Source organism: Halichondria panicea, chromosome 12 (assembly GCF_963675165.1).
Source record: "Halichondria panicea chromosome 12, odHalPani1.1, whole genome shotgun sequence".
Classification (NCBI taxonomy): domain Eukaryota; kingdom Metazoa; phylum Porifera; class Demospongiae; order Suberitida; family Halichondriidae; genus Halichondria; species Halichondria panicea.
This window is the reverse complement of record NC_087388.1, coordinates 2673966-2700556: the sequence shown is the minus strand read 5'-3', so window position 1 is coordinate 2700556 and position 26591 is coordinate 2673966. Positions and strand designations below refer to the sequence as shown.

Genomic DNA, 26591 nt, shown 5'->3' with positions numbered 1-26591 from the left:
CTGGTTGTATTTCAACTGTTTCTAGCTCTCCTATCCACTAGCGATCACTCAGAGGCTGAGAGGTTACTCTAGAGAAGTAAGTTTACACCACTGACAAGCTCTAACTTGTCTAAGTCCGCTGTCTTTACTCTGTTTTTAGTTTTGTTGAGTATAGCTTGAATTACTCCATGTCAACTTTTCTCTTTCCTGCTGCGAAGCCTAAACAGCAAAAGACATGGCTTGACTTGGTTATTATGTATCTAAGTGCTATATAGAATGGTTTCATGCCATGGATAAGCTTTACTGTTCATAAACGTTTGCAGTATAGTCCTTCAAACTGCTTTAGTATACTTTTAGACACACCACAGGCCTTGACCTCTCACGACTTCATAGTAAGGGCTATTCCTTCTTTTATAGCATTTATTTGTTTAGTGATAGTGGTTGCGTTGCTTCGTCGACCTTTTAGAGCTATATTCTCTTTACTTTTTAGAATATTCAACATTAAAAATGATCAATTTCACCATTTCTATGTACAGCACATTGTATGGCAGCCAAGACAGGTAATGAGCATGCTGACTATAAAATAATTCCTTTGTAGTTTTAGCCATGCCCTATAACGCAGAGTGTTTCACGCAAAAATTTTCGTTTCCAATCCCCTTCCTTTTCAATCTATGCTCTGACTCAGGCCACACCAAATTAGTTTCACGGATTTTCTGGGTTATATTTTTGCAGAATGCCAAAAATAAAAACCAATTAGTGGTCCAGGTCAGAGGTCAGAATGGCCACATGATCTACAGTGCAACAACCTAAGAAAGTAGATTTTTTTTTTTGGTACACATTTTGTGGCATATCTTTTAAAGTAAAAGTGATATGATCTATTTAAGTGCAGATACTGAAAGTTCAACTATTGGCGCTTCCATTGGACCACCACCTGTTACATCATATAACATCTTCCGAAAATATGTTAGGAATAGAAAAGTAGCTTATTTGTAGCCTGGTGATTCGATTTTGATACTGTAGCCTGCATGGTGATTTATGGTACTTTTTGCTAACGTATGCAATAATTGGGGCGAGCGAAGCGAGTCCCTTCCTAGTGATGAACGCTGCAATTTTGTCTGTGTCTGTGTGTCTGTGTGTGTGTCATGGACCGGTGTCATAAAATTTTAGGCCCCCCCATGTTTAGGCCCCCCCGGGCCTAGAAGTTTAAAATTTTGGGCCCCCCGGGCCTAGAATATTAACAGTTTAGGCCCCCCAGGGAGTCCAATCTGTTAAAATTCTAGGCTTCCCACTGTGAGATTAGGCCCCCCTCTTTTCTGCACGATAGAACCATAGATAAACGAACAGAAATCTTTATCTATGATAGAACAAAGTCAAAGAATTATGGTAAGGTTAGCTCTATTAGTTACAAAGCATCAAAGACTGCATGCATGCATGCAAAGACTCTGTATCAAAGTAGCAAAATTGTTTGCATTATTATTCTATGGAATTCAAAGTGAAGGAAGATTTACCTTTCAAGTTACTCATGCTTATACCTATAAGAGTTAAATGCTTTGATGCAGCTCTGCAATGTTGGATCTGCCTGTAAGACAATCGATGTTGTGCATAACTATCGCCATATTTGCAACATTGTGCTTACTTTCTCAGCCAAATTTCAGGACAAAACATGGCGGCGTTATCCCCAAGCGGCTGGCCGCCAAAGGAGGCAAAATTTTGTCAATTCACAATAATTATAAAGAATAAAGCACACAATTTTTAGTGCAAAGACAACAATTCATATCTTCCTCCATGTTTTCCTACATAGAAGATGTAAATTGTTGTGGGGATGCTCCAATAGCATCACTGGCTCAGCTCTCAAGTAATGTGGAATCATAGATATAGAAGTCAAGAGAGAAACTGTTGTATCTATGGTGGAATCACAGTACATGTACATGTAATAAGAGTGCAAGCAAGTGAGCCCCGCCCACTTATTAGCTGTATCATAGTACAAGGGCACTTCTCTCATATGCCCTTGCTATATAAACTAAGTTTCTTGTGTAAAGCTGTTTTTGTTCATTGTTTGAAGATTCTAGCATGCAGTAGTTTCAGGCTTGATAAGCCTTTTGGAGCTTAGTAACCCAGCTCAGAAGCAGCAACCTTAAAATCCGGGATATCTGAGGTGAATAGCAGTTTCCTTTCGGGACAAGGGTAATCTTGGACAGTTGGCACCTATGTGCTTCGTGCTGCATGAGGTCATAGAATGACGTGGTGCAGTGTGATGGCTGTGAGACCAGTGGTACTACTGTACATGCATGAAATGTGTGTGTGTGAGGAGAGCTGCATTCAGTAACTGGCACTGCATGCATAGACTGTGAAGACCATAGAAGACTGTATTGGTGTATTTTGAGAATGCACTGTCACATAATGTTACCGCTGTTGTGCTGTTAATGGGGGGGCCTAAAATGTTAAAATTCTAGGCCCGGGGGGGCCCAATCTCATGGGGGGGCCTAAAATTTTATGACACCGGCACGATATTTGTTTTTTGTACTCGTGACCCTTTACCAAATTTTACGTGAAAGCTGCGCATGGGCACAAGAGCTAGCTGCACTCAGGAACGAAGGCTCAGACAAGACACAGAGACTCTTGAGGCTACAAGCACGCCTACAGCAGGTCAGAGCAGCTCAGATGGGGACCTTCTGAGCCTAAGATCACACAGGCACGCCTGCAGGAGGTCACAGCAGCTTACTTGCCATGTTTCACTTCCAAGTCTTGTGTTTTTGTGATAATAAACCTGCTAGCTCAACAGGACAAAACAGAGATTGAGACCAGTCACTACGACAGGTCAGAGCAGCTCAGGTGAAGACTTCTGAAGTTGCACATGCACCTTTAGACAATACAGCACTATGGCAGGTAAGACCAGCTCAGATGGAAACTTCTGAGGCCACACTGGCACGCTTACAACAGGTCAGAGTAACTTACTTACCCGGCAAGGATTGTTCACAGTATACTATCTTGTAATTTGGGTCCAGCAAGAAGTGATAATATCTCCTTGCTCTTAACCTTGCTCCTCATGTTAGTTTGTATAGCCAGCTCTTTCATGCTGAACTTTCACTCATACATATGTTTCACCGTGAATCTTGATGTTACACCACAGTCAAAGACCACAACAACCCTACACCACTCAGAATAATTGTCACGGGTATACAGCTGGCACAGGGAAGTCGTATCTAATCCATTACATCAGACTACTCGGTTTTTATTCACTGTTACACAATCACTGTTACTAATTTCATTTCATTCGATAAATAAACTTAAATTACCACATCATGCACTGTACAACAAACACAAATTGCTCGCTCGCCCCAAACTAGCCTCGATTCCCGGCCGCTTGAACAAGGCGGCCTGGTATACCTTGTATGCGCATGCGTGTACATTACCCCAAAAGGGGGTAATCCGTGTATTTGTGGATACTGTCAGTAAAATAAACCGTATACTATTTGTATTCTGATTTTACAGTCGGTTACATAGAAGTATTGTGTAAAGATGACTGAGTTCTTACGCCCTTTATTGTATCAAGCCAAGTCTCTACTTAACGACACCCTACACTGTAAGGCTACAGATGTTATAGGAAAGGCATGATGTGTTCCTGTGGGTCCCCTGATGAGGCTGTGGTAATATAGACCAGGCAAGTGTTCTGCTACTAAATCTTGCCTTTATGTTCGACAAGAAGTCATTGCTGAAGATAAAGAAGCTAATGATTACTCCTGAAAGCTTTTAATAAGCTTTAACTCGACACTCAGGAAGTTATTCACTCAAGATCTACTGATGTATTAAAGAGTCCACCACTCTTCCTAGCTGGCAGCTCTAGCTGTCTGGGAGGCTTTCTTGAACTGTCTCTTTGATAAACAGAGCTAGAAGAAGCAACACTGCTGCAGCATAATTATTCTACTTTGATTAGTGTCTCTGAAAGCTGCCATTGTGGTCACATTGTCATACGTATTATTCCCTTTTGTAACTTTGTCCGTTTTTTTACAATTTGTATGATGAAATTGTTGTCAATTATTTCGCGCATGCGCATACAAGGTATACGGCCGGTCAATTTGTCTCCGCTCAGGCGCGGACCGAGACTCAGTCACCATTAAACACCTCTTTGGGAGAGTCAGCATAGCCCTTTTTGGCGAAGGAATGCTTCCATGCTCATTCACAGGTCACCAACACTATCACCTGTGCTTGATGGCCATACCTAAACTTACTATATGTTTGTTCTTCATATCTTTACCTTACTTAGATTTCGATTTATATCTGTCTACCCGTTTGTACTTACCTTAACTACTCATTTCGCCATAAAGGCTAAAAAAAAAAAAAAAAAAAAAAAGGTATACCAGGCCACCTTGTTCAAGCGGCCTGGAATCGAGGCTAGCCCCAAACTAGCCTCGGTCCCAGGCCGATTTTTTTTTAATAGAACGAAATTGAAAAATACGGCCTGGTATTGATTGTATCTGGGCGTGGCAGGAACCGGAAACCAAAGCAGAGTCTTTACACTTTGTTTCCTGTCATATTTCACCGTATAAGTTTAATACCGTAATTTAGCTCCGTGTATGCTCTGAAGTAACTGAAATCTAGCCATAGATTATCTAGCTAGCTAGCTACTGCAAGTTTAAGTTGTTCAGATTAACGTATACATTGTCTGCTTCACAAGAAGGCCCCACTCTCATTGCAGAACAGGCCCAGCTCTTGTCAGAAGGAAGAAACGTCTTTGCCATGGTTTTCAACATGGTATGGCAAGTCTCTTGCTTTCACTCACTGCCCTTTGTGATGGACTACAAACTAGTAAGTAGGACCAACACTGCCGGCCCATATATATCATGTAGATAGGTGTGTTGTTCTTGCAAATCTCTCTGCTTCTTGTTTTTTGGTTCCTAACCACGCCCAGATACAATCAACACCAGGCCTAGCTAGAAACAACTCGGGCTGGAATCGAGGCTAGCCCCAAACATGCTCTGCATGCGCCTAGTAGTATGATATTCATTGATTTGTGACATCACAAATCATCTTGTTGTTATTTGCTACATCCAAAGGTCATGTGATGTGCATCTACCCAATTGGTTGGTCAAATAGTGTCCAGGGGCGTGGCAATTGAGCTTACTACGTAGCCAAATCGTAAAAAGATGAAAATTGACAAGACTGGCCACTGCAATTAATTAACAACATTGTCAACATGAGTATCATGTTTGGTGTGACTGACAGGACTGCTCAAGGTAGTCCTCGTTGGAAGCTGGTGAGAGCATGCAGGGAAGGTGATCTGGACATGGTGAAACAACTGTGTGAAAAGGACTACCCATTTGAAGGATCAGAGCCAAATGTTCCTCTGCATGAAGCTTGTTGGTATGTTTTTATCGCATTTATCAATTACATGTAGGCTACTGCACTGCTTTACAGTAAAAACATAAAAATGTGATTACAGTGGAACCTCTATAAAACGGACACCATTGGGGAACAGAGAGGTGGTCTTCCTTGGGAGGTTTCGATTGCCAGCTATGTATGCTCTATGAGTCATTTCTTGCTGCAAATGAATCTTGGAGCTTTGCTAACTGCTTCTTTAGCTCATACAAGCTTTGAAAAGTCTGTAGAGACAAGCGCAGCTAGGTTTTCACGATTGTGCAAAATAATGCTATCTCAGCAATAATTTTCTGCTAATTCTGGGTCCGGGTCGGTGTGGCTGTCCATTCTGGGAGGTTATTTTCCATTGCTAAAGCTGAATGGGGACTAGAAAGCTGCTCGTTATACAGAGTAGAGAGGTGGTCGCTCCTGAGAGGTTACTTTACAGTGAACTCATTGTAGTTTCAATCTGGACCTGAGCTCAGCCGTTATATAACATGTGGTTGCTCTTTGGAGGTGGTCGTTAATGGAGGTTCCACTGTATATCCCATTGCTATGTTGTTGCCAAGCGCAATATGCAGCATAATGCACTACAGTGGTTTTCCTTACCTTTGCAGGCTATACAGTGCAACAACCAAAGAGAGTAGATTTTTTTTTTTGGTACACATTTTTTACATTTTGTGGCATATCTTCTAAAGTAAAAGTGATATGATCTATTTGAGTGCAGGTACTGAAAGTTCAACTATTGGCGCTTCCATTGGACCACCACCTGTTACATCACATGACATCATCAGTATAAAATGGCTGTCTGAAGATGTGTACTTCCGAAAATATGTTAGGAATAGAAGTAGCTTATTTGTTTGAGTTAAGATCTGAAATTTGTTGTGCATGTACCTGAGTATATTGCTCATCTTTTGAGCTTCAACAGAAGTCTGGGCTACTAGTAAGTTCTGAGAAATACTGCATTTTGTTGTTTTTTGGTGGCAAATATGTTAGGAATACAACTTTCGATTTTATATTAGTTAAGGTCTGATTTTTGAGCAGCATGTACTACAATAGTGTACTTTTCATCTGTACTAACTTACAGGAGTTAGGCTAGCCTCTTCTTTGCTAGAGCGGCCCATCTTGTCAAAAACAGTGCTTTTTATGACTTTTGGGGCGATTTGGCTACGTAGTAAGCTCAATTGCCACGCCCGTGTGACACAGAATGACCAACACCAACTGTGTAGTTGCAGGTATAGACATCGCATGACCTTTGGATGTAGCAAATAACAACAAGATGATTTGTGATGTCACAAATCAATGCATATCATTGCATACGTCAGCAAAAGTAGCAAAACGGAGCAAAATCACCATTTTTGACAAGAAGGGCCGCTCTAGCAAAGAAGAGACTTGTTTAGCTCCTGTAAGTTAGTTTAAATGAATTTTACACTATTGTAGTACATCCTTCTCAAAAATCAGACCTTAACTAGCATAAAATCAAAAGTTGTATTCCTAACATATTTGCCACCAAAAAACAGCAAATTGCAGTATTTCTCAGAACTTACTAGTAGCCCAGACTTCCGTTGAAGCTCAAAAGATGAGCAATAATTATACTCAGGTACATACACAACAAATTTCAGATCTTAACTCAAACAAATAAGCTACTTTTATTCCTAACATATTTTCGGAGGTACACATCTTTAGACAGCCATTTCATAGTGATGATGTCATATGATGTAACAGGTGGTGGTCCAATGGAAGCGCCAATAGTTGAACTTTCAGTACCTGTACTCAAATAGATCATATCACTTTTACTTCAGAAGATATGCCACAAAATGTGAAAAAAATAATATAAAAAAAAATCTACTCTCTTTGGTTGTTGCACTGTACTGCAAGAGCACTGCAACCACAATGTAGTAAATATAGTATTTTGGTTGGCTTCTGTTATGATTGTTAGTAACAAGCCAACAAAATTACTTGCTATGGCCTGCAAATGCAAACTGTAACTGGTTTTAATTTGGCAATTTCAAAACGGCCAAATTAGTGGACCTAATTGCTGTAGTAGCCTAAGACGTCAAATTAAAAATCGCCAAATTCTAATAGCTCACTCGCCAAATAATTATAATAGCCGCTAAATGTTCCAGGTGTCTCATATTTTGTCTGACTGAAGTGATGGTAGCTCTGATGGTAGCTCAGCTAACTTGTTGCTTGGTTCATTGTGGCAAAATGATATGAGCTAAAACTTGTATGTATAGCTATAGGGAGCGGAGGGCCTATATTTACTAGGCTCAAAATTGGATATTTCCGAAAGCAGCTTGTTGACCTCAAGCATTATAATTATACAAGGAGTGCTGTGAAAGTAGAGTAGTAACCCCTTGAGTTGTGTGAAAAGTCTGCAATAGCCAGTCCATCATTGATTTTTGTGATGTGTGGGTGGACTAAAATAACACAGACAGGTAATCACTACATTGTGGTTGCAGTGCTCTTGGAGTATAGCCTGCAAAGGTATGGAAAACCACTGTAACCATGAATTAAGTCATAATGCACTAACGCAAAGTCATAATACACTAACCACAAAACACCCCTCTGGCATTAGACAGACATAAAATTAGAAATAACATCATGAGAAATAACTCCAGCCATGCAAGAATGTTCAGCACTGCTGGAGTTTCTTGTTTGCAACCATGCAGGTTTTAAAATTGTCTGTTGTTCAATGTTCATTTTGTGGAAGATTCTGTGTTCCTGGACCTAAGTCCTCGTGATGCATGTCAATTCTGCTTCACGACATAGCATGCATCTAGAAGCGGATCTTTTTGCTGGGGGCTTAAGCTGTGTTGCAGCAGTGTATAGAGTCAAGCCTTCTTTGGCTTGGTTGTGAGGCCGAGCAGCAGTGGGGTGGGACTATTTTTTTGCAGCAGTCTAGTCGTGGGGTGGGGCTGTTTTGCAGGAGTGATTCCAGCGTTGAACTCCAACAATTTTGTGTCAAGCCGTTTCTTGGTCCATGCCAATCTTATACGCTGCAGATACTGGCACATATCGGAGAGAAGAGATTGAGCTGTGTCTAGGGTTGTCTCTTTTATTATTTTTGTGCAGTTTACTATGTTGTTATACCCTCGGGATATAAACTAGTTATAACACGTGCACTCGGGATGCATATTGCAATCAGCCCTCAGGGCTTACGCCCTCAATGTATGCCATACATCCCTCGTGCCCGTGTTATAACTATAACGTGATTGTAACATTTCTAAGAAATTCTGCTGATAACCATTGTGTAGGTAAAAGAATGATCTATCTAAAATTATCTCCATAGCAGCCAAAGTGGTATGTGGTTGTTTAAGATTTTTCAATAGTGGACAATCGCTTAGCGATGGAAAAGACCAATCGTTGTCGGCTAAGGTCTGGAATTCTGGCACAAACATTGCTGAATAGTTTAGCTAACATATACCGTATAGCGGGTATATTTCGAGGGTATAAATGTTCGCGGTTTTCGCGGATTGAGCCTGTACCGCGAAAATTTATACCCACGAAAATTTATGAATAGTAGGTGTGTTCAGTATTATGGATTCGAGGCTAACAGTGTGGAGGTACAGCTGCATGTTGATGTGCGCATGCGCCAAAAGGCTGGAACTCAGACCACGAAAATAAAATCCGCGAAATCCTTTGTAGAGGTCCATCCGCGAAAATTTATACCCTCGAAATATACCCGCTATACGGTACATGATTTCGTATAGTTTATACATAATTATAAGTACATACAGCGATTACTACTCAATTATATCAGGTTTTTTGGGTACCGTTTTGCTTAGCCATGGAACTCAAGCACACTTGTCGGCTAAGGTATAATTATTCACACATGAATTGTTAAATAAATTCTCTATACAACAAATTTGTCCAGAAATACTTTAGTTCCTATGGCGCTGTATTAGTGCATAATTTAAGGGGGTATTACTTTTTCATTAGTGGGTATACTTTTCATTATATTTTTCATGAGGGGTATCTTCTGAGACTTGTATCTCTAAGCAGAGATACAAGTCTCAAAGCCAGCTGTGCCATGTGTGCGTTAGCCTCGAATCCAGGCCGATTAATTTAATCAGCCTGGATTCGAGGCTAGCTGTGTATTGACCTCTAGGATTACAAGCCGCTCACGATAGCGTGGCTAGTACAAGAGCACTGACTTTTGATTGTATCTCTGCTTTTGAGTAAATTGGCAAAAATAAAATTTGACTCCCCCCCCCCCCACCTGCAAAATAACGTTTAAAACTTACAGACACTATAAAAGTAGGCTTGAAGTACCGTATATATAGCGGTAAATTTTCGCGGGTCAGCAGAAATTTTTGTGGTTTCTGATATTCGCGGTTCAATGCCAGGAAACCACACCCACCAATAATTTTGCATGTAAAATTACCAGTGTGTGGTAGTTTATCCCGGTTATAATTTGTGTTACTTTTCTGCCCTCGAAAAACGCGAAAATTTGCACCACACGAAAATTTCCCTCTATACGGTAGTCTAAAAAAGAAGTATTTGTGACCTTAATTAACTAAGGTCAAGGTCAAGTGGTTCCAGCCTCCTGGATTTCAGGTCAAAGGTCAATCAATAGTCAAAGGTCTTCTGGAAATGGTCATCGATTTTATCCTTAAAAAAGTAACAAGTATTACACCCTCTAGTATAATTTATACCCTTGAGATAAAAAGTATACCCCATTGAATTAACCCTTTCCCAGCTTTAATTAAAACAAAAAAATACAAAATAAATACATATTTTTCTTTAAAAATTCGTATCTCGTGAACCATACATTGAAATCACTCGTAACTATTTCCTACAGGTAGCCCAGACCCCGGGGGTATCTTGACACCATCATCCTTACCTAGCAGCAGACCACCCCAAACTAATTAGCGATTGTTTACAAACATCACAATTATGTACACAAACAATATTGTATGAAGGCACAACGTGACTAAAGGCACTAAATAAGTGTTCTCAATGTTCTCACGGTGACATGGTTCAATCAGGATCTGCAGAAACTTGTCTATGAGGTCGTATCGGCAGACGCTCTTTTCCCGGAAAATGTTTTCTTCACCTACACACAGGTTTACAAGTTGAATGGTGGCTCATGATGTCCAATGCTGATGTAACTAGCCTAAACAAACTTATATTGAAGCTAGGAAGACTACAGATGCTACTCTATAGTTACTTACCCAGGTCCAGGAACTTGGTCCGTCTCAAGAGCTTCATGAGCTTCTTCCTCTGGCTCTTCAGGCTCTTTATTTTCTAGCTTGAACTCTGAGGAGTAGCTTCCTATCTGGCTATGATCCCAGTCACTCTCCTCTGACTCAACAAGGCCATAGGCATCGATATCCTCACTGTCTAGCTGCCCTAGAGCTTCGCTCAGATTATCCTACAAAGATCTTGTAGCAATTATCAATTGGTCACTTTTCTTTCGACAATACTGTATGAAGCGTACCTAAGGCAGCACAATGAAAATACCATGTGAAAGAGCAGCTCAATGCGCATGTGCTGGTACCTACAGGGTGTGCATAGCTCCAACACAGCCCGCACAATCATTTCTTAAAAATTAGCAGTAGCCGCCTATACTAAAGCGGGGAAAGGGTTAATGCCAATTGTTGAATAATTATAATGTTTGCCAATTGGCGCCCGTGGCGTATATAGGTTAAGATACTCCCTTATGATATAAAGTATACCCCTCTCAAGAAATATATATATACCATTTGAGAAAAAGTATACCCCATAAAAAAAGTATACCCCCTAATCAAAAAGTATACCCCCTTGAATTAGCAATATAAAATTATAGCGCCATAAGTTCCAGAGATATTTGATGTTACACACATTAATTTTTACGATCACCCCCTAAAATGATTTCCCACTACAACAACTGTTGAGGAAATATTTTTGAATTTTTTGGACGAGACAAATAACGTACAAAAAAGCAGGAATACGAAGTAAAAGCTAGAGACAAGAGAACAAATTTAAAATGAAAATTCCGTTATGCTATATACAGTGGAACCTCCATTAACGACCACCTCCAAAGAGCAACCACACGCTATATAACGGCCAAGAGCTCAGGTCCGGATTGAAGGATTGAAACTACAATGAATTCAATGTAAAGCAACTTCTCAGGAGCGACCACCTCTCTACTCCGTGTAACGAGCAGCTTTCTAGTCCCCAACTAGCTTTAGCAATGGAAAATAACCTCCCAGAACGGACAGCCACACCCAGAATTAGCAGAAAATTATTGCTGAGATAGCATTATTTGCACAATCGTGAAAACCTGGCTGTAGCTCGTCTCTACAGCCTTTTCAAAGCTTGTATGAGCTAAATAAGCAGTTAGCAAAGCTCCAAGATTCATTTGCAGCAAGAAATGACTCATAGAAAACACATAGCTGGCAATCGAAACCTCCCAAGGAAGACCACCTCTCTATAACGGCCAAAAGGCTGTTCCCCAATGGTGTCCGTTTTATGGAGGTTCCACTGTACATGCATGTATGTAAAGAATTCCACAAGAAAGCAAATTAAAATTAGTGCTGTGGAACCTCCGTATAAAGGACAGTTTGGGAGCAGAGCTTTTGTCCTCTGGTGGGCCTGGGAGGTTCATTCAAATTGCTATTTTAGAGCCACATCAAAGACTTATAGACACTATGTTCATGTACGTATGAAGGGGAGTAAGCAACTACTATACCAGTGGCAGATCCAGTGCATAGCACATGAAGGGTCATGTGCCCCTCTTTCTTGCTAGAAGACCATGCAGTGATCACTGTAGATTAGCTCGAATTCTGTGTAATTCTTTGCAACTTTCAACGAAGTGCATGGGTAATTATTGCATAGCATGCAGAATAGCACGATTGAAGAGTGTGTAGAAAAACTTGTCTATGGAGTGTTGCTACTCTACTTAGTAGTTAGCTAATAATTATTATTATTGCATAGCACGCAGAATAGCACGATCGAAGAGTGCGTAGAAAAACTTGCCCATGAAGTGTTGCTACTCTACTTAGTAGTTAGCTCTGCCCTAGAACGCTAACTTATTGGTAGCTGCAAGAGTGAGAAGAGAGCTGCAAGAGTGAGAAGAGAGTTGCAAGGCTCTGCTGATCATGATGCAGCCATTAATTTTAGACTTGAACTTTTGGCATCAATCGTTTTTAACAACAATCATGGTCGATCACTACCCACTATTTGAGTTTCCCTGCGATTCCTGAATTCTACATAATGCAAAAATGTTCATCATGATAACAGAATTACATTCTGATGATAATAATTATAATGTGCGTATAAAAAGCTATTAGTAGTTTATTAACCCAAGGCGCGCCGCGGCGCCACGGGTTACAGGGGCGTTTCTAGAGATTGAAGCAGGAGGGTGCACAAGAGCACAGAAAAAAATGGGGCCGTTACGCGCGCGATTTTACGCCCCCGCATTTATTTCGGCGTGTCTTTTAGCTCCTCCCCATGCACCCTTGCATCAAAAAAGTACAGCACACTGGAAACGAGCGACTTTTACTACTCTCAAACAAAGCCAAAAATACTCTAGAGCTCCATTCTAGTCATGTTACTAGACAAAGCATCTAGCTACTATGTGTATCTTCTTGTAAATGACAATACAATGTAATGTTGTAGTTTGTAGCCTAGAGCAATCTATAGTACCGGTACTGTAGCTCATAGTTCCCTGCTAAATACACTCAAACGGGATCTAATACATGCATAGCGTGATAATAAGACATAATTATGAGTCAGTCATCTTGTAGGATCTCCATGCACTATTCTCCTGGGGTACATCCTAGCAAACTGGTCAATCACTGCAATGGAGATGTCCAGTCAATCTAGTGTTAGTCACTGCTTCTCAGTATCTCTCAGTGGAGCAAGAGGTGACTGGGAGAGTGCAGAGGATCTTGATCAGCTATTATGCATTACATAACAACATAGCCTCGATTCCAGGCGGATTAAAATCAGCCTTGAATCGAGGCTAATAACAACATTGCAATGCTGGTTGCGCATGCTCAATTGGGCGTGGTCATGACTTGTACATGTAATCGCTGCACGTACCTCTAGCTCTGGAGCTGCACCGTTAGCTAGCTAGCTACTGAGTGATAGGATTAGTTTCATGGTTGTCTGGGAGGACAGGGGGATGCTCAAGCCCCCAAAGCCCCCCATTGTACACGCCACTGGGTTATAGTAGTCAGTCAGTCTGTCTGTCTGTTTGTATTCTGAGTCTACTCACCTGGATGCGATGGCACTGTGTTTATGCCATGGATAGCCTCAACACAACAAGGTAGTAGTTTTAAATTTGAAAGATTTTGATGTTAATGCTTCGTTGTCGAATAAAAGCGAGCAAATGCTAAACTTACACGTTGGCAGCTTAGCTATTACTACACACGGCCTTTATTCGAGGTACCCTACGTATTTACAGCTGAAATGATCCCTTACCAGGAACAATGGAAAAGGGTCGCTAAAATAGAATTGTGTCTGGCTTGCTGTCTCTGTAGCACACTGCTAGGTCCTACTCCAGGAGCCATACAGTACTTCTCTGAGACTCCAAGCTTCTTTGCTGTGATCCACAGTACATATATCTATGTACCACTAAAACTCAGCATCTGTTTTATTGCTCCTGAGTTGCAGTGCACAGGGGCGTAGCTACCATTGTTTCCTGGTTGCCCAGAAACCCCCCCAGGAGCTGCTGAGAAAATTGGGCAGGGCTCCCCTATAATTGAAATCATGCAGCCCTGCCCATCTTTTCACACGTGGCTGCAAATCAATAATCAGAGCAGCACCGTGAAGCGTTTCACTTTGGCTTTGTCTCAGCTAGTTAGTCTCAGCTAGCTAGCTACCTCAAACAAAGAAGACCAAGACTTAAGTCCTAGATCTAGTATCAATCCTCAATGCTCCAGTATTCTCAGACTCAGCTCTAAGCACAACTTTATTCAGGAAGTGTACAAGTTTAGAACAATCTCAGCCACATGAAACCTCTCAGGTAAATGACATTTAATTGTTGCTCAGCTAGACTAGCAATACACAATTGGCACCTGCATGCCTAGTATGTTACGTCTATAGCTAGCTAGCTTCTCACAAACATGTAAAAAAGTCATGAACAATAGTCAATAAGCAGTAGGTGTGCCCCAATCAAGAGGGTGTGGTACCGGAAGTGGGCGTGGCCACAAAAAATTTCGCGGCGCTATCGCGCCGCTGATTGTTCTGAAGAAACCCCTGTCTCAAAAGTCTGGCTACGCCCCTGGTGCATGCTAGACAGCTCAGTCATACATCACTACATGCACTGCATTATATCACTCTTCTGGTTTCTCTTAATCATGTCACCAGCCAGCCGAGGGTTTACACTTTAGTGCTCTAGTGTTATGTAGCTTTGGCGCCCCTCCACTGAGGCATCAGCACCTGCGGTGCTTTTATATTGATATAGTCATCAATCAACCCATGACCAGAAAAGCTACACTGTCTGATTGGGCTTGAAAAAAACAGTTAACTTTTTTTTTGTAAAAATATTTCTTTCAATTGCCCCCCCCTGTATGTCATGGGCCGGCATACGATATTTGCTTTTGGGACTCGTGATCCTTTACCAATTTCTATGTGAGTCAATAAAGGAATAGAGGATGTATGTTTAATAGTTACGGGAATAAAGAATAAAGAAATGAATAGCGACAACAAAGAAAGATTAGCAATAAGGAGCAACAGGAAAGATTCTCAGAAACAGCTGAAAAGAGTCTTGCTTTTTACAGGGCACACAGCCTGAGTGAAGGTATTACTAACTCAAAGGGTTCTGGCGTTTGCCTAACATATACTGTATTTACGCCTGGGCGTTTATTTCATATCGAAGTCTGTAGAGGGGGCGTTTAAACGAGATGGGCGCTTATTCGAAACGGGCGTTCATTGTTGAGTCTACTCCAAACTCTTGCACAGCAGCAGTTTATGCTCTTTTTGGCTGCTGCCACAGCTCTCAGCTTATATCTTAAGTCATAGGAGTGGTGTTTCTCCCTCTGTGCTGGTATATCTCTCTCTCTGCCATCATAAAAAGCATCTATATTCTTAGCCTCGGCCTCAAAAAGGAGGCCTGCTACTGACTGTTTGCGCATGCGCAAAACTATGCATAATTTCCCCGTAATGTTTCCATTAAACTGACATTTTACCGCGAAAAATATCCTGAATAACATATACACACAAAGAACACTACATACACAGAGCTATATAGCTAGCTAGCTAGAGACAGAGCTGTACGTTTGGTTACAGCATGCTATTTCTTCTGATAGAGTCTATATGTAGACTTTCACCAAGGTTAGTGTTAGATGGGCGTGGCCTGTCCATATAAGCTATTGTCAGCCTTCCCTGCGTTCAGACGATTGCCATCCACACTGTTGCAGACTGTGAGTTCTTTGTTAACATAGCAGGCTAAGGGTAGCTATTAGAATGCTATCACACGGGCTAGAAACCTTCTTCTCCACTTTCTTCAATCCACTTCCTTTCGTTGTGACGTCATGGTTTTACTGAGCATTATACGATGATATCCGGAGTCCCCAGTTTCTGGGGATTATGTGGCGCATGCGCAAACAGTCGATACCAGGCCCTCTCTTCGAGGAAGAGCGGCCTGGGATCGAGGCTACTATATTCTATGCTGCCATGCTTGCAACTGGTTCCACGTGCTAATTCAGCTCCACCCACAGTGCCACGCCCATACATGGGCATTTATTGACAAAGACAGAGCTTTTACCATGGGAGGAGATGTTTATATCTGCAGTCATGCCAATAATGCATCTATCGATTACCACTTGGGCAATATGGATACACAGGCAACCTGCCACAAGATGTGGTGTCATTTGCACAATCTCTTCCAGCAGAGTTGGATGCGTCGCTTGCCCCATGGCGCTTGCGTCACCCTAGTTTAATATCTATAGCTATGGCTGTTAAGTTTTTCACTACCAGTTTCTATAGCGCTTATTGGGTTGATGGTAGGGTTCACCAGTAAGTTTTCTTGTCTCTACGGGGAACACTGAGAGCCAATGATTTTAGGTCCATTGTCAAAAGCAGGTCTTCTAGGCATTAATTGTCAACTTCGTCCTCCTGGCTTCTGTTTCTATCCTGCAGCCATGTTTCAAATCTCGAAATTGTTTACTGCCCATTCAGTAGACTCTTGCGTCTTTTTGGTGTAGCAAGTTGTTCTTTGCTAGCTCTAGCCGGCAGTACAGAACTGATAAGCTTGGGCTGGGGGTGGGGCTCGTAGTTTAGGAATACCATGCATAATCTTTGTGATGTGCTATTAGTGACTGGAGAGTGCACAGAAATTAATCCTGTATCACAATAGTATGGTTACTCGTGCAATCAAAGATGAATAGCATGCACTCTTAACCATACTATTATTGCTGTGGAGTTCTCGGTGAATACTAGCTTTATAGTGACTGGAGAGTGCTCAGAAATTAATCCCGTATCACAATAGTATGGTTACTCGTGCAATAAGAGATGAACAGCACTCTTAACTATACTATTATACTATTGCTGTGGAGTTCTCGGTGAATACTAGCTTTATTTGGTCACTTCACCATTGTTCTGCTTGTTTTATAGGAGTGGGCATTTGAATATTGTGAAGTACCTGGTTGAAAGGAAGCAATGTAATGTTTACAACCAGTTTGGAGGAAGCTCAAGGGGAGGATGGACAGTTGTTCATTCAGCTTGTGCGTAAGTTAATTATCCTTATAATCATGTTATACATTAAAATTTCAAGAAGATATAATTAGTGAATGTTGACACAGCGGCAAGCAGGCCCGTTCTCGTTTTATTTCAAAGGAAGTCTAGTTTATTTTAGTCATACTATAGTAATAGTGAATGGATGACAGATTCAGCATAAACCAAAGTGAAATTGTTAACTTTAAAGTTGTATTACAACACTGCAATAAAAATGGATGGACTATTATTTATCCCAGTGAGTATAGTAAGGTACTAACTACGTACTACCTTAGCCAATTTAGAAAGATCGATAGACATGATACTGGGTTGCAGGAGTGCCATTTCTCTTTGCTTTGTAATTATAGGCTGTGTCTGCTAAATGCAGGTATGATCAATCAATTTAAAATTTCCTTCTAAATGCAGGTATGATCAATTACATATTGTGAGGTATTTTATTGAGGAACGAAGCTGTAATGTGAACATGACCAATGATTGCGGGTGGACCCTACTACACACCAGCTCCTGGTATAATGTTACTGTGTGTTATTATTATCATTCAATTTTTGTAACAACTACCGTATAGCAGGAAATTTTTTATAGCTAATGTATTATGATTATATTAATTTGAATGTGTCTTACCTTATCCAAAAATAATACTTATACATACATGCATGCATGTACTACATGTATGGAATCCCATGACAATTATGATGCATAGTGTGTACTGTGACGTGATCAACCATTTTTTTCTTATAAAAACTACCTGCATTCACTTTATACTATCTATACACAGGGGTGGAAGTGTGAAGGCCGTGAAGTACCTCATTGAAGAGAAAAATTGTATTGTTGGTTGTACTGACAATAACGGATATACCCCACTACATTGGGTGTGTTGGTAAGTCTTATAACTACATGTGTATACACTAGTAGCCTGTTTGAAGTTGTGACTGTTAATCAGAGTACATGTAGTAACATAGCAAAGAAGATTAATCATCAATGCCTGCGTTTGGCGTACATGTACGTACAACACATAATGAATGTTGCAAGCTGCCCTCTGCTATAATTGTATTGCTGCGCTAAAATTTTAAGAGATCATTAACTTTACTTTGCATGTTGAATAAATGTTCATGTGTGACAATAGCCTCGATCTCAGGCCGCACTTCCCACTTCACTTATGGAAGTGGGCCTGGTATCGACTGCTTGCGCATGCATGCGCTAATATCCCCCCAGTATCTGGGGGCTTTGGATAACATCGTATATGCTCAGAAAACTATGACATCACAACGAACGGAAGTGGATTGAAGGAAGTAGATAGAAAGTTCGCTTGAAGGTATCTAGCCCATCGGATAGCATTCTCTGATAGCTACCCTGAGCCTGCTATGTTAACAAAAGACTCACAGCCTGCAACAGTGTGGATGACGATTGTCTGAACGGAGTGTATGGACAGGCCACACCCATTTAACACTAACTTTGGTGAAAGTCTACTATACTACTGCTACTGATTCTATCAGAAGAAAATAGCTGCATGTACAACAAACCTACACAGCTCTGTCTCTAGCTAGCTAGCTATATAGCTCTGTGTATGACTTTTAGGATATTTTCTCTGTGAATCCAGTATTATAAGAAATTTTACGGGAAAAAATATCCAATAATTTTGCGCATGCGCAAGCAGTCGATAGCAGGCCTTCTTTTCTATGAAGGCCGGTGAAGGAGGCTAGTGTGACAATGGCAAATTGAATTCCATGTACATATGATGGTAAGGAAGTACTGCAATGTCATATCACAAGTGTGACCTATACAGAGAGTGCACGGTGGCTTGCAGAGTTGCAGTACAAGGTGGTCACGCCCATGTACATAGTTTGCTTCTTTTATTGCCTCCAAAGTAGGGTCACGTGAACGCTCCCAGGGGTGCCCCACCCATATCCGTTACAGACATATAAATACATTCACATGGGCCAGAATCACGTAGTACGATTATTCGCCTCGCTTCCTGTTCGGCAATAATGATAGGAAGTTGTGTGAATTTTCTGTCAATTAAGTGAATCTGCAAAGAGCTCAAGTTCACCATTCTGGAAGTAGGGAGGAACACATTATGCTCTTCTACCTCCCCAAAATTCTATTCCTATGTCCCCGTTCAAGAGCATGCACAGTTAATTAGCATACAAATACAGTATTGATAAAAGGATAACTGTGTGTCTTCCACCGCATAATGTGCACTTCCCTATCTAGCAGTATACATCTTTGCAGCTCTTTTCTGACTCTTGTAGCTAACAAAAAGCTGAAAAATAATAGTGCAATAGAAACTTTGTCCAAAAATATAAACTTTGTACAAACAGATAATGCTACGAATGATTCTGAGCCAGAGGAGGTACGACAGGAAGTGATGTGAATTACGCACTTAGCTTCGAATCTAAGTCGCTCTTTAGTTCAGTGTAGATCTAGTACTGTAGTTAGTTTATGATATCTGTGCAATACAGAAGGAAAAAAAATAGTTTTTTTGCACTACATATATAATATTGTACACAAGTAGCCAGGTGTAAAGTTTTTATAGCTTCTCTGTATTCTAAACGGCTGAAATACCTATCGATTATATGAAAGGTCTAGAGCCAAACTTTCATGGAAATGCATGAAAATGAATGCAAGAATGTAGCAAGAAGGTAATTAAAAACTGGATCATGTGATCGTGTCGGACCTCCTCTGATTCTGAGCCTACAATGTAGGTTTAGTTTGCAAATCCACGAATCAAAAACTTTGCTAGAAGCCTGTTAGTTTTCGTCGCCATTGAGCAGTTACAGCTGCAGACACATACAGACACACACAGACACACACACACACACACATGCAGTCAGCTTTACCGTATTCCTCGCCTTGAGGCATAATTATCGAGAAAAATAGTGGGGCCTATAATTATGAACGAGAAAGCTTGATAAACATGCATACGGTTTAAGCTGAGGGTTGATTTTAAGAGGCTAGTAAAAGCGTATTAATGAAGCAACGAGAAGATTGTACTATTAATTGGGACTGTCTTCGATATAGCAGTCCATCTGGCAGCCATGCTGATTTGACAAATAATCACAGGCATGAGGGATGTATCACGATATCCGAGGGTGTGTAGCGCACACCTCGAGTGTGCATGATAACCATAAATTATATTTTATATTTGTTGATTCATACAAAAAACTATCGCGAAAACGAAGGTGTTTTGCCCATTTCCAGTAAACTAGTAAGTAAAATAATTAAGATGTCATAATAATCGTCACATAAGAAAGCTGGGTCAATGTGTATTAAGCTGGTAAAGACATCTATTGCAAATGGTCGACACACAAAGAAGTTAGATTTAAGTGCGACCGTCCCGGCTCTGATTTAGCCCGGTCTACGACTGTGTGCCCGACGTCCCTCAGCATCTGCCAAGACTTCATGCCGAGTATCAAAGCCTATACACATCCACCAGAGTAGAGCTCCTTTTCCCCGACGTCAACCATCACCAACACCTCTGCCACAGAAAGTCTCGAATAAGAACCCAAACAAAATCTCGGCGGATCGGAATTATGATTGTGGCTTGTTGTCTTAGAAGGCTTCTTAGCTGACTCTTCTTTGCTGACTTTGCTCAAGTCCACAGTGCATGTCTCATGCACCATTAAAACTCTGTTTTCGCATGCCTCTATTGACGCTCCTGCTAGTTGCTGCTTAAGGTTACGATGCAGTGTTCGCCCACGCAGTGATTATCAGTAGTAAATCAAGCTGTTTTGACTGTGTACACTAGTCGTCATTTTATATGCTAGATATTGCATGCTCTTTGCCAGTAAGGCAATTAACAAGGAAAGGGGCAGGGCGGCTCGAATAATTTCTTGAAAACAATAAACAGTCATCGAGTTAGCTCGTGTAGAAGTAGAAAGTTACCGTAAGACCTCGATTTAAGGCGACCCTCCAAATATGCGACACCCAGGAGTTTCAGCAATTTTCTGACCTCTAAAAGTGGGACAGCTGCACTGACAATTATTTTTTAATGTCGCGTTCTAAATAGAGGTAAATGTAGCCACTCCCTAGCCTCGATTGTAGCCCACTGGAGAATCAGTGTTTTTAAGCGGCCTGAAATCGAGGCAAGTAGACTCTGTAAAGTTACCTCCAATTAGATGCGACCCTCTAAAAATGCGACACCAGGACTTCAATATAATTTTCAACCTCCAAAAGTGCGACCTCTGGCTTCGTAATTATTAAAAAGTGTCGCTTTAAATCGAGGTCTTACGGTAGTGAAAAATAGTCGACTAGCTAGTAAACTATGGTATTTTTCTTCAGTTTGTAGATAGATAGGAGCAAGAACTCTTCGAGCCGCCCTCAGGAATATCATAAACTGCTGGTAGGTCACTGTTTAGTTCTTGTTAGAGTCTTTCTTTCTCTAATATTTGACGACTAAAATCAAGATCTTTGCGGTAAAGTTGTGCCGTCTAGTTAGCGTACTGATAGCTAGCAAGCGCTGTAATAGTTACTTATGAGCAGTGCAACAGTATAGACACATAAAATAATAGAAAGAGTGTCTTTATTTCTCACAAAAACAAAATAAAAACTCATGAATAATTCATGAGCAAACACTGCATCGTAACCTTAACCAGCTTCTGATCCTCCATCAGAAGGATAAGTGCACACCACGGTGGTATGGGACACCATCAAGGTACCAAATACAGCTATACAGCTGGCAGATGCACCAGATTTCAGAGCTCGTGCCTGCTCAGTTGCTAGCTTCTAGTTCTAGAGCGAAGGATGAGTCTGGTGCCTCCTGGCTGGATGTGCTGTTCATTTCCTCACTCGGCCTACGCATGAATGACAACACCATGCATCAGGGTCACTGTTGATCTGCATCTTGGTGCCCCTCTATATGCAGACCCCATTCTTTCATCAATGTGGAGCTAAAGTGGCACACATGCATGTGCTCAGCTGCCGTAGCATGCAGTGAAGGTCGTCACGGTCGTCATGCTACTTTGAATAATATAGGCCGGGCCCTCACCACTGCCAAGATACCAGTACTCCTTGCCAGATGGCATCACTGTGGTATCTTGAAAGTGTGGGAAGCTGCTGCCTGGAACATTTTGCAACATTACTGCATAGACTATAATTATTATGACAACAGCCGAGGGTTTAGCACTGCATGCAGTACTAGCTGTACTCTATGTGTTCTGAGTCTGCTCACCTGGCTGCCATAGCACTGCCTCCACACAACAAGACTCGCAGGAAGCGAGGTATATATGTAGTATATACATGTGTTCGTGTGTGTCTCAAGGATCAATAAAGACTTTCTATTAGGCTTCTAGTCACGTTGGATTTTCAAAATAATGCTCGTTTTCTAGTTTTGCTTACTTGGAATGCCATTTAGAATAAAACTTGTCCATGGAGTGTTGCTACTCTACTCATAGTAGTTAGCTTCTGCACTAGAACGCTAGCTATATTGCTGGTAGCTGCAAGAGTGAGAAGAGAGCTGCTAGGCTCTATATAATTATACTGATGCAACTGAACATGCAGCCATTAATGTTAGACTCTGGACTTTTGGCATCCTTTTTAGCAACAATCATGATGATCGATCATTTCCCACCCTTTGAGTTTCCCGTGAATATAATAATTATGCCTGCATGCAGCAAAACAACCACGAGGCATCAGCACCTGTCAGGGTTTCATCTAGGATTAAAAGTTTGGGGGGGAAGGTTTACGCACGCCGCAAAATGTTTGGCCACTCCCATATTTGCTGACCACACCCCTATTACATGCTAGTGCATCACAGTAGATCTAGATATATATTGCACGTCATAGACAGTACCAATGTGATGATGTCATTATTCTACAAACATTTTGGGGGGGGGGAGGTTCACCCCAGCCCCCCCCCCCACTAGATGAAACCCTGCCTGTGGTAGTGCTTTTATTGTGTGTGTAATTAAGTTACTACTAGTTAAAGCATGTGCATGCGTGGGCGTAGAAGATACCCACTTGCGTAGGTAGCTAAAAAGTTACCGCATTCTTGACCTTACGAATCAGATAGGCTACTCAAAAACGTGTCAAAAATGTTTGCCCTCTCCACAAAACCACAGCCAAAGCTGTGTTTTTTACCAGACCTTCTATGACTGGCAAAAATACCCACTGCGCCATCTTGTCCGATAAGCTGCTATTGAAGCACGGCGCGTGTCTTTTGCGCATTGGTTAAAGCCCTTGTGGTCACAGCTATAATTATGTACATAGTACTTGCAATATCTTTGATCTACGTCATGAATTGACACAATAATTATTGTGTGTCTGCATGCGGTACTCATTACGCCATTTTTGCAGGTCAATGGATATGGATACAGATCGAAAACTTGAAGTAATGAAATACCTTTTAAAGTTACCTGAATGTGACCCAACACAAAGAGATAACCTTGGAATGACTGCTCTTCAATTCCTATCAACGTGCACTGACATTGGTGCAAACAAAAACCTGGCTATACAGTTGCTACTTAATCACAATGCCACACTACCAGATGAATCCTGGGAAACGTCAGTGAATCAACAACCTCCTGAAGCATACACCAAATTGTTTCTAATGGGCTTTCCAGGAACAGGGAAGAGTACACTTGCTAAATCGATCAAAACTGACGTTGAAGATGATGTGAAAAGCCTCGCTCATCAATTCAAGAAAGTTTGTGATGTTAGTAAAAATACAAGTGGCATTGTTCCAAGCGACATTGAGAGCAAGAGGTTTGGTTTGATGACAATCTATGATCTCGCAGGTCATAGTGAGTTCTATGCCAGTCACGATTTCGCCTTGAGAAGCATTTTAGCAGGGTCTCCTTCCTCCATCATACTTCTAGTCGCTGATATAAGCACTAAGCAGGATTCTCTTCGTAAAGCTATCTTACATTGGTGCAATTTTGCTTCTAATCTTTTTGACTGTCAATCAAATGACAAACCGTTTCTATTTATCATCGGTAGTTACGCTGATAAAGTGTCTGTGAAAGATATTGAGTCCTGTAAAGTTATAATTGAGAGTCTCACATCCAGAAGATTATTCTCAACATTTCAGCTGCATTCTTTTATTGCTCTCGATTGTCGATACCCTCTGTCAGCAGATATGACCCAGCTGCGCTCTCATATAGCAGACTGTTGCCAGAGCATAAAACAACAGCAAGAAATTAATATTCAGCAGCATTGCTTTCTTGTTGGAATTATAAGTGAATTTGGTCATAGAGATGCCTTCACCATTGCTGAATTATTCACCCATGCTGAACAATCATCTATCACTTCATATTTCTGCAAATTTATCTGTGAATTAGAGCATAACACCATTGTGAAAATGTGTATCAAGCTCAACATGCGAGGAAACATTCTTTTTCTTCGAAACCAGTGCAGTTCAATCGATAGTTGGATAGTGCTCAAAAAAGATGTTTTATTAAAACGAATTTGTGGATCAATTTTTGCTCCTGATTCATTTGAGGACCATAAACCTTTGGCTTCTGACACTGGCATTGTTCCTGCTTTCAAACTTGCTGAGGAGTTTCCTGATGTTGACACCAAGTTGATTATCTCTATCATGTCTCATTTTCAGTTTTGCCATGAAGTTACTGACCCTGAGATCCTTGATCAGCTCTCGGTTGTATCCTCTGCTAGTACCAAATACCTTTTCTTTCCAAGCTTAGTCACTGTCACAATACCTCAAGGAATTTGGGATCCTCAAAGCCAATTTTCACATCAATCTGTGTGGATTATGAAATGTCGAAATGATGAGCAATTTTTCATATCGAATTTTATGCACGTGACAATCCATTGTCTTGCATTCTCATTTGCGATGGCCCCAAGTTCTTCCTCGTTTGCAAAATTATCAATTCAGAGAAGATGTAAAGTATGGAAAAACGGTATCTTTTGGCGATCTTTGTGTGGTATTGACATCATTGTTGAAGTTGACAGCAAAAGCATAGCTTTGTATATTCGAGCAAGAAAAGATTGTGAGCTAGATGCAGTTAAATTGCGATCTCAGTTAATTTCGAGAATTCTGACCACAAAATCTGAATATTGCAAGGAGGTGGAAGTCAATGAGTTTTTCGTGAAACCTGATTGCATTACTTTCCCCTTGGGTAATGATGATATTTTTGTCAATTTGTTAGAAATTGCACGTTCAATCTCTACGTGTAAACCTTTTGCATTTGATGTAGCTGATATGCTTGTTGAAATTCAAGCCCTTCTTCACTTCGAGCCTTTCTTTGACCTAGGAGAGAGTGTTCTCTGTGAGTTATTTAACCAAGATGCCGCTGTGGCTATAACCAACGAATTCCTTTTAAAACTCGCTGAAAAGTCCCACCGCAAAATGAATGTTTTTGTCAAGGTTTTAGACATATCAGATTATGCACTGGCAATAGCTCTCGAAGGTGCTCGACCCTCTAATGTGGACAAATTTTATCGTGTACTTAAGTATTGGCAGAGTCGACATCCTACTTACAGTGAATTGCGCGCCACACTTGCTGAGTATAGTATATTTGTTGGACGCAACCCATTAGACTGTCATAAGTTGGACTGAACATAATCATTTTTTTGTACAGTACTATAAATTATAGCCTCGTCCTCTAATGGAAAAATCGGCCTGGGGACGAGGCTAGATCTAGAACAGTAAATGCATTGCTTTTTTGCTCTTGAACTATTTTATACACTACAGTCTACACATGCATTGTAATTTTGTATGTCAGTCATTGTAGAACAACATTTTTTATAGACAATTTCATGTTCAACAGTATACATGTAATTATTGAAATGTACTTAAGAATTTTGTGTAGTGTTTATAAAAAAAAATTAAGTCTGTTATCTCCGTAAACTCACCAGTCGAGTCGTTTCACATAAAAATTAAACAATTTAAGGACAAAAAAACTTCATTGTTTCTTGGGCAGTGTTTTTGTGATAATAGGTTTAGGTCTATTCTTAAATATGATCTTTCGGGTAACCATAGCTACAACTATGTACTCAGTACTTCGTAACTCTAACCGTTTAGAATCAGTTTGTTCCCAGTCCATCGAGTCTGATTCCAATTCTGCGGAATGCTTTTTCAATACTGCAAATGGTTTGTCCAGTTTCTCGACCTTCCCAGTTAAAAGGTGGTGTCCAACTATCATCTGCGGTGTCCCCTTATTGTCGAAGTACAGGTCTCCAATGTGCATGTTGTCAAATGACATCTGGTCCCTAGTTTCCAGCTCTCCCTGGAGCTCAATCATGCCCCACTCGTTCACACCATCAGGAGAAAACTCGATGAAGAGTTGAACCATGGCTTCAGTAGCTAGCTCGATATAGGTACGTATGGATGTGAGTGCGTAGAGATCTGAGATACTACATCATGTACGTATTATAAACACTCCTTGAGCTATAGAAAGTTGACGATTCTTTCCAAATAATATTTACCACATGGAGATCGTCTCCATGCAACTGGAGGCTACAAAGAAGAAGGTGCATCGATCGTGAACAACCTACGGGTGAGAGTCTACATAATTATAAATTATTGTGCTGGCATGCATGATAGATTCACAGATGATTTACATGATTTATTATTATGTATAGTATAATTTATACTGCTATTATAATTATTTTCCATTTTCACATTTCCAGGTTGT

At 40.8% G+C, this 26591-nt stretch overlaps 1 protein-coding gene across 5 annotated transcripts; it reads left to right on the top strand.

Annotated features, from left to right (window-relative positions):
* The first annotated feature begins 4367 nt into the window (after nt 1-4367).
* On the top strand, nt 4368-26245 carry LOC135345729 (uncharacterized). 5 transcript variants are annotated; one of them, XM_064543170.1, is made up of 5 exons: nt 4368-5340; nt 16882-16995; nt 17407-17508; nt 17777-17878; nt 23293-26245. In XM_064543170.1, the coding sequence occupies exons 1-5, from the start codon at nt 5174-5176 to the stop codon at nt 25511-25513; spliced, it is 2706 nt and encodes a 901-aa protein (XP_064399240.1). In that variant the 5' UTR covers nt 4368-5173; the 3' UTR covers nt 25514-26245. The 5 variants fall into 5 exon arrangements, with proteins under 5 accessions (XP_064399240.1, XP_064399242.1, XP_064399244.1 ...); XM_064543172.1 differs by having other exon boundaries at nt 5202-5340; nt 16882-16991; XM_064543174.1 differs by lacking the exon at nt 4368-5340 and adding an exon at nt 12633-13591 and having other exon boundaries at nt 16882-16991.
* The last annotated feature ends 346 nt before the right edge of the window (nt 26246-26591 follow it).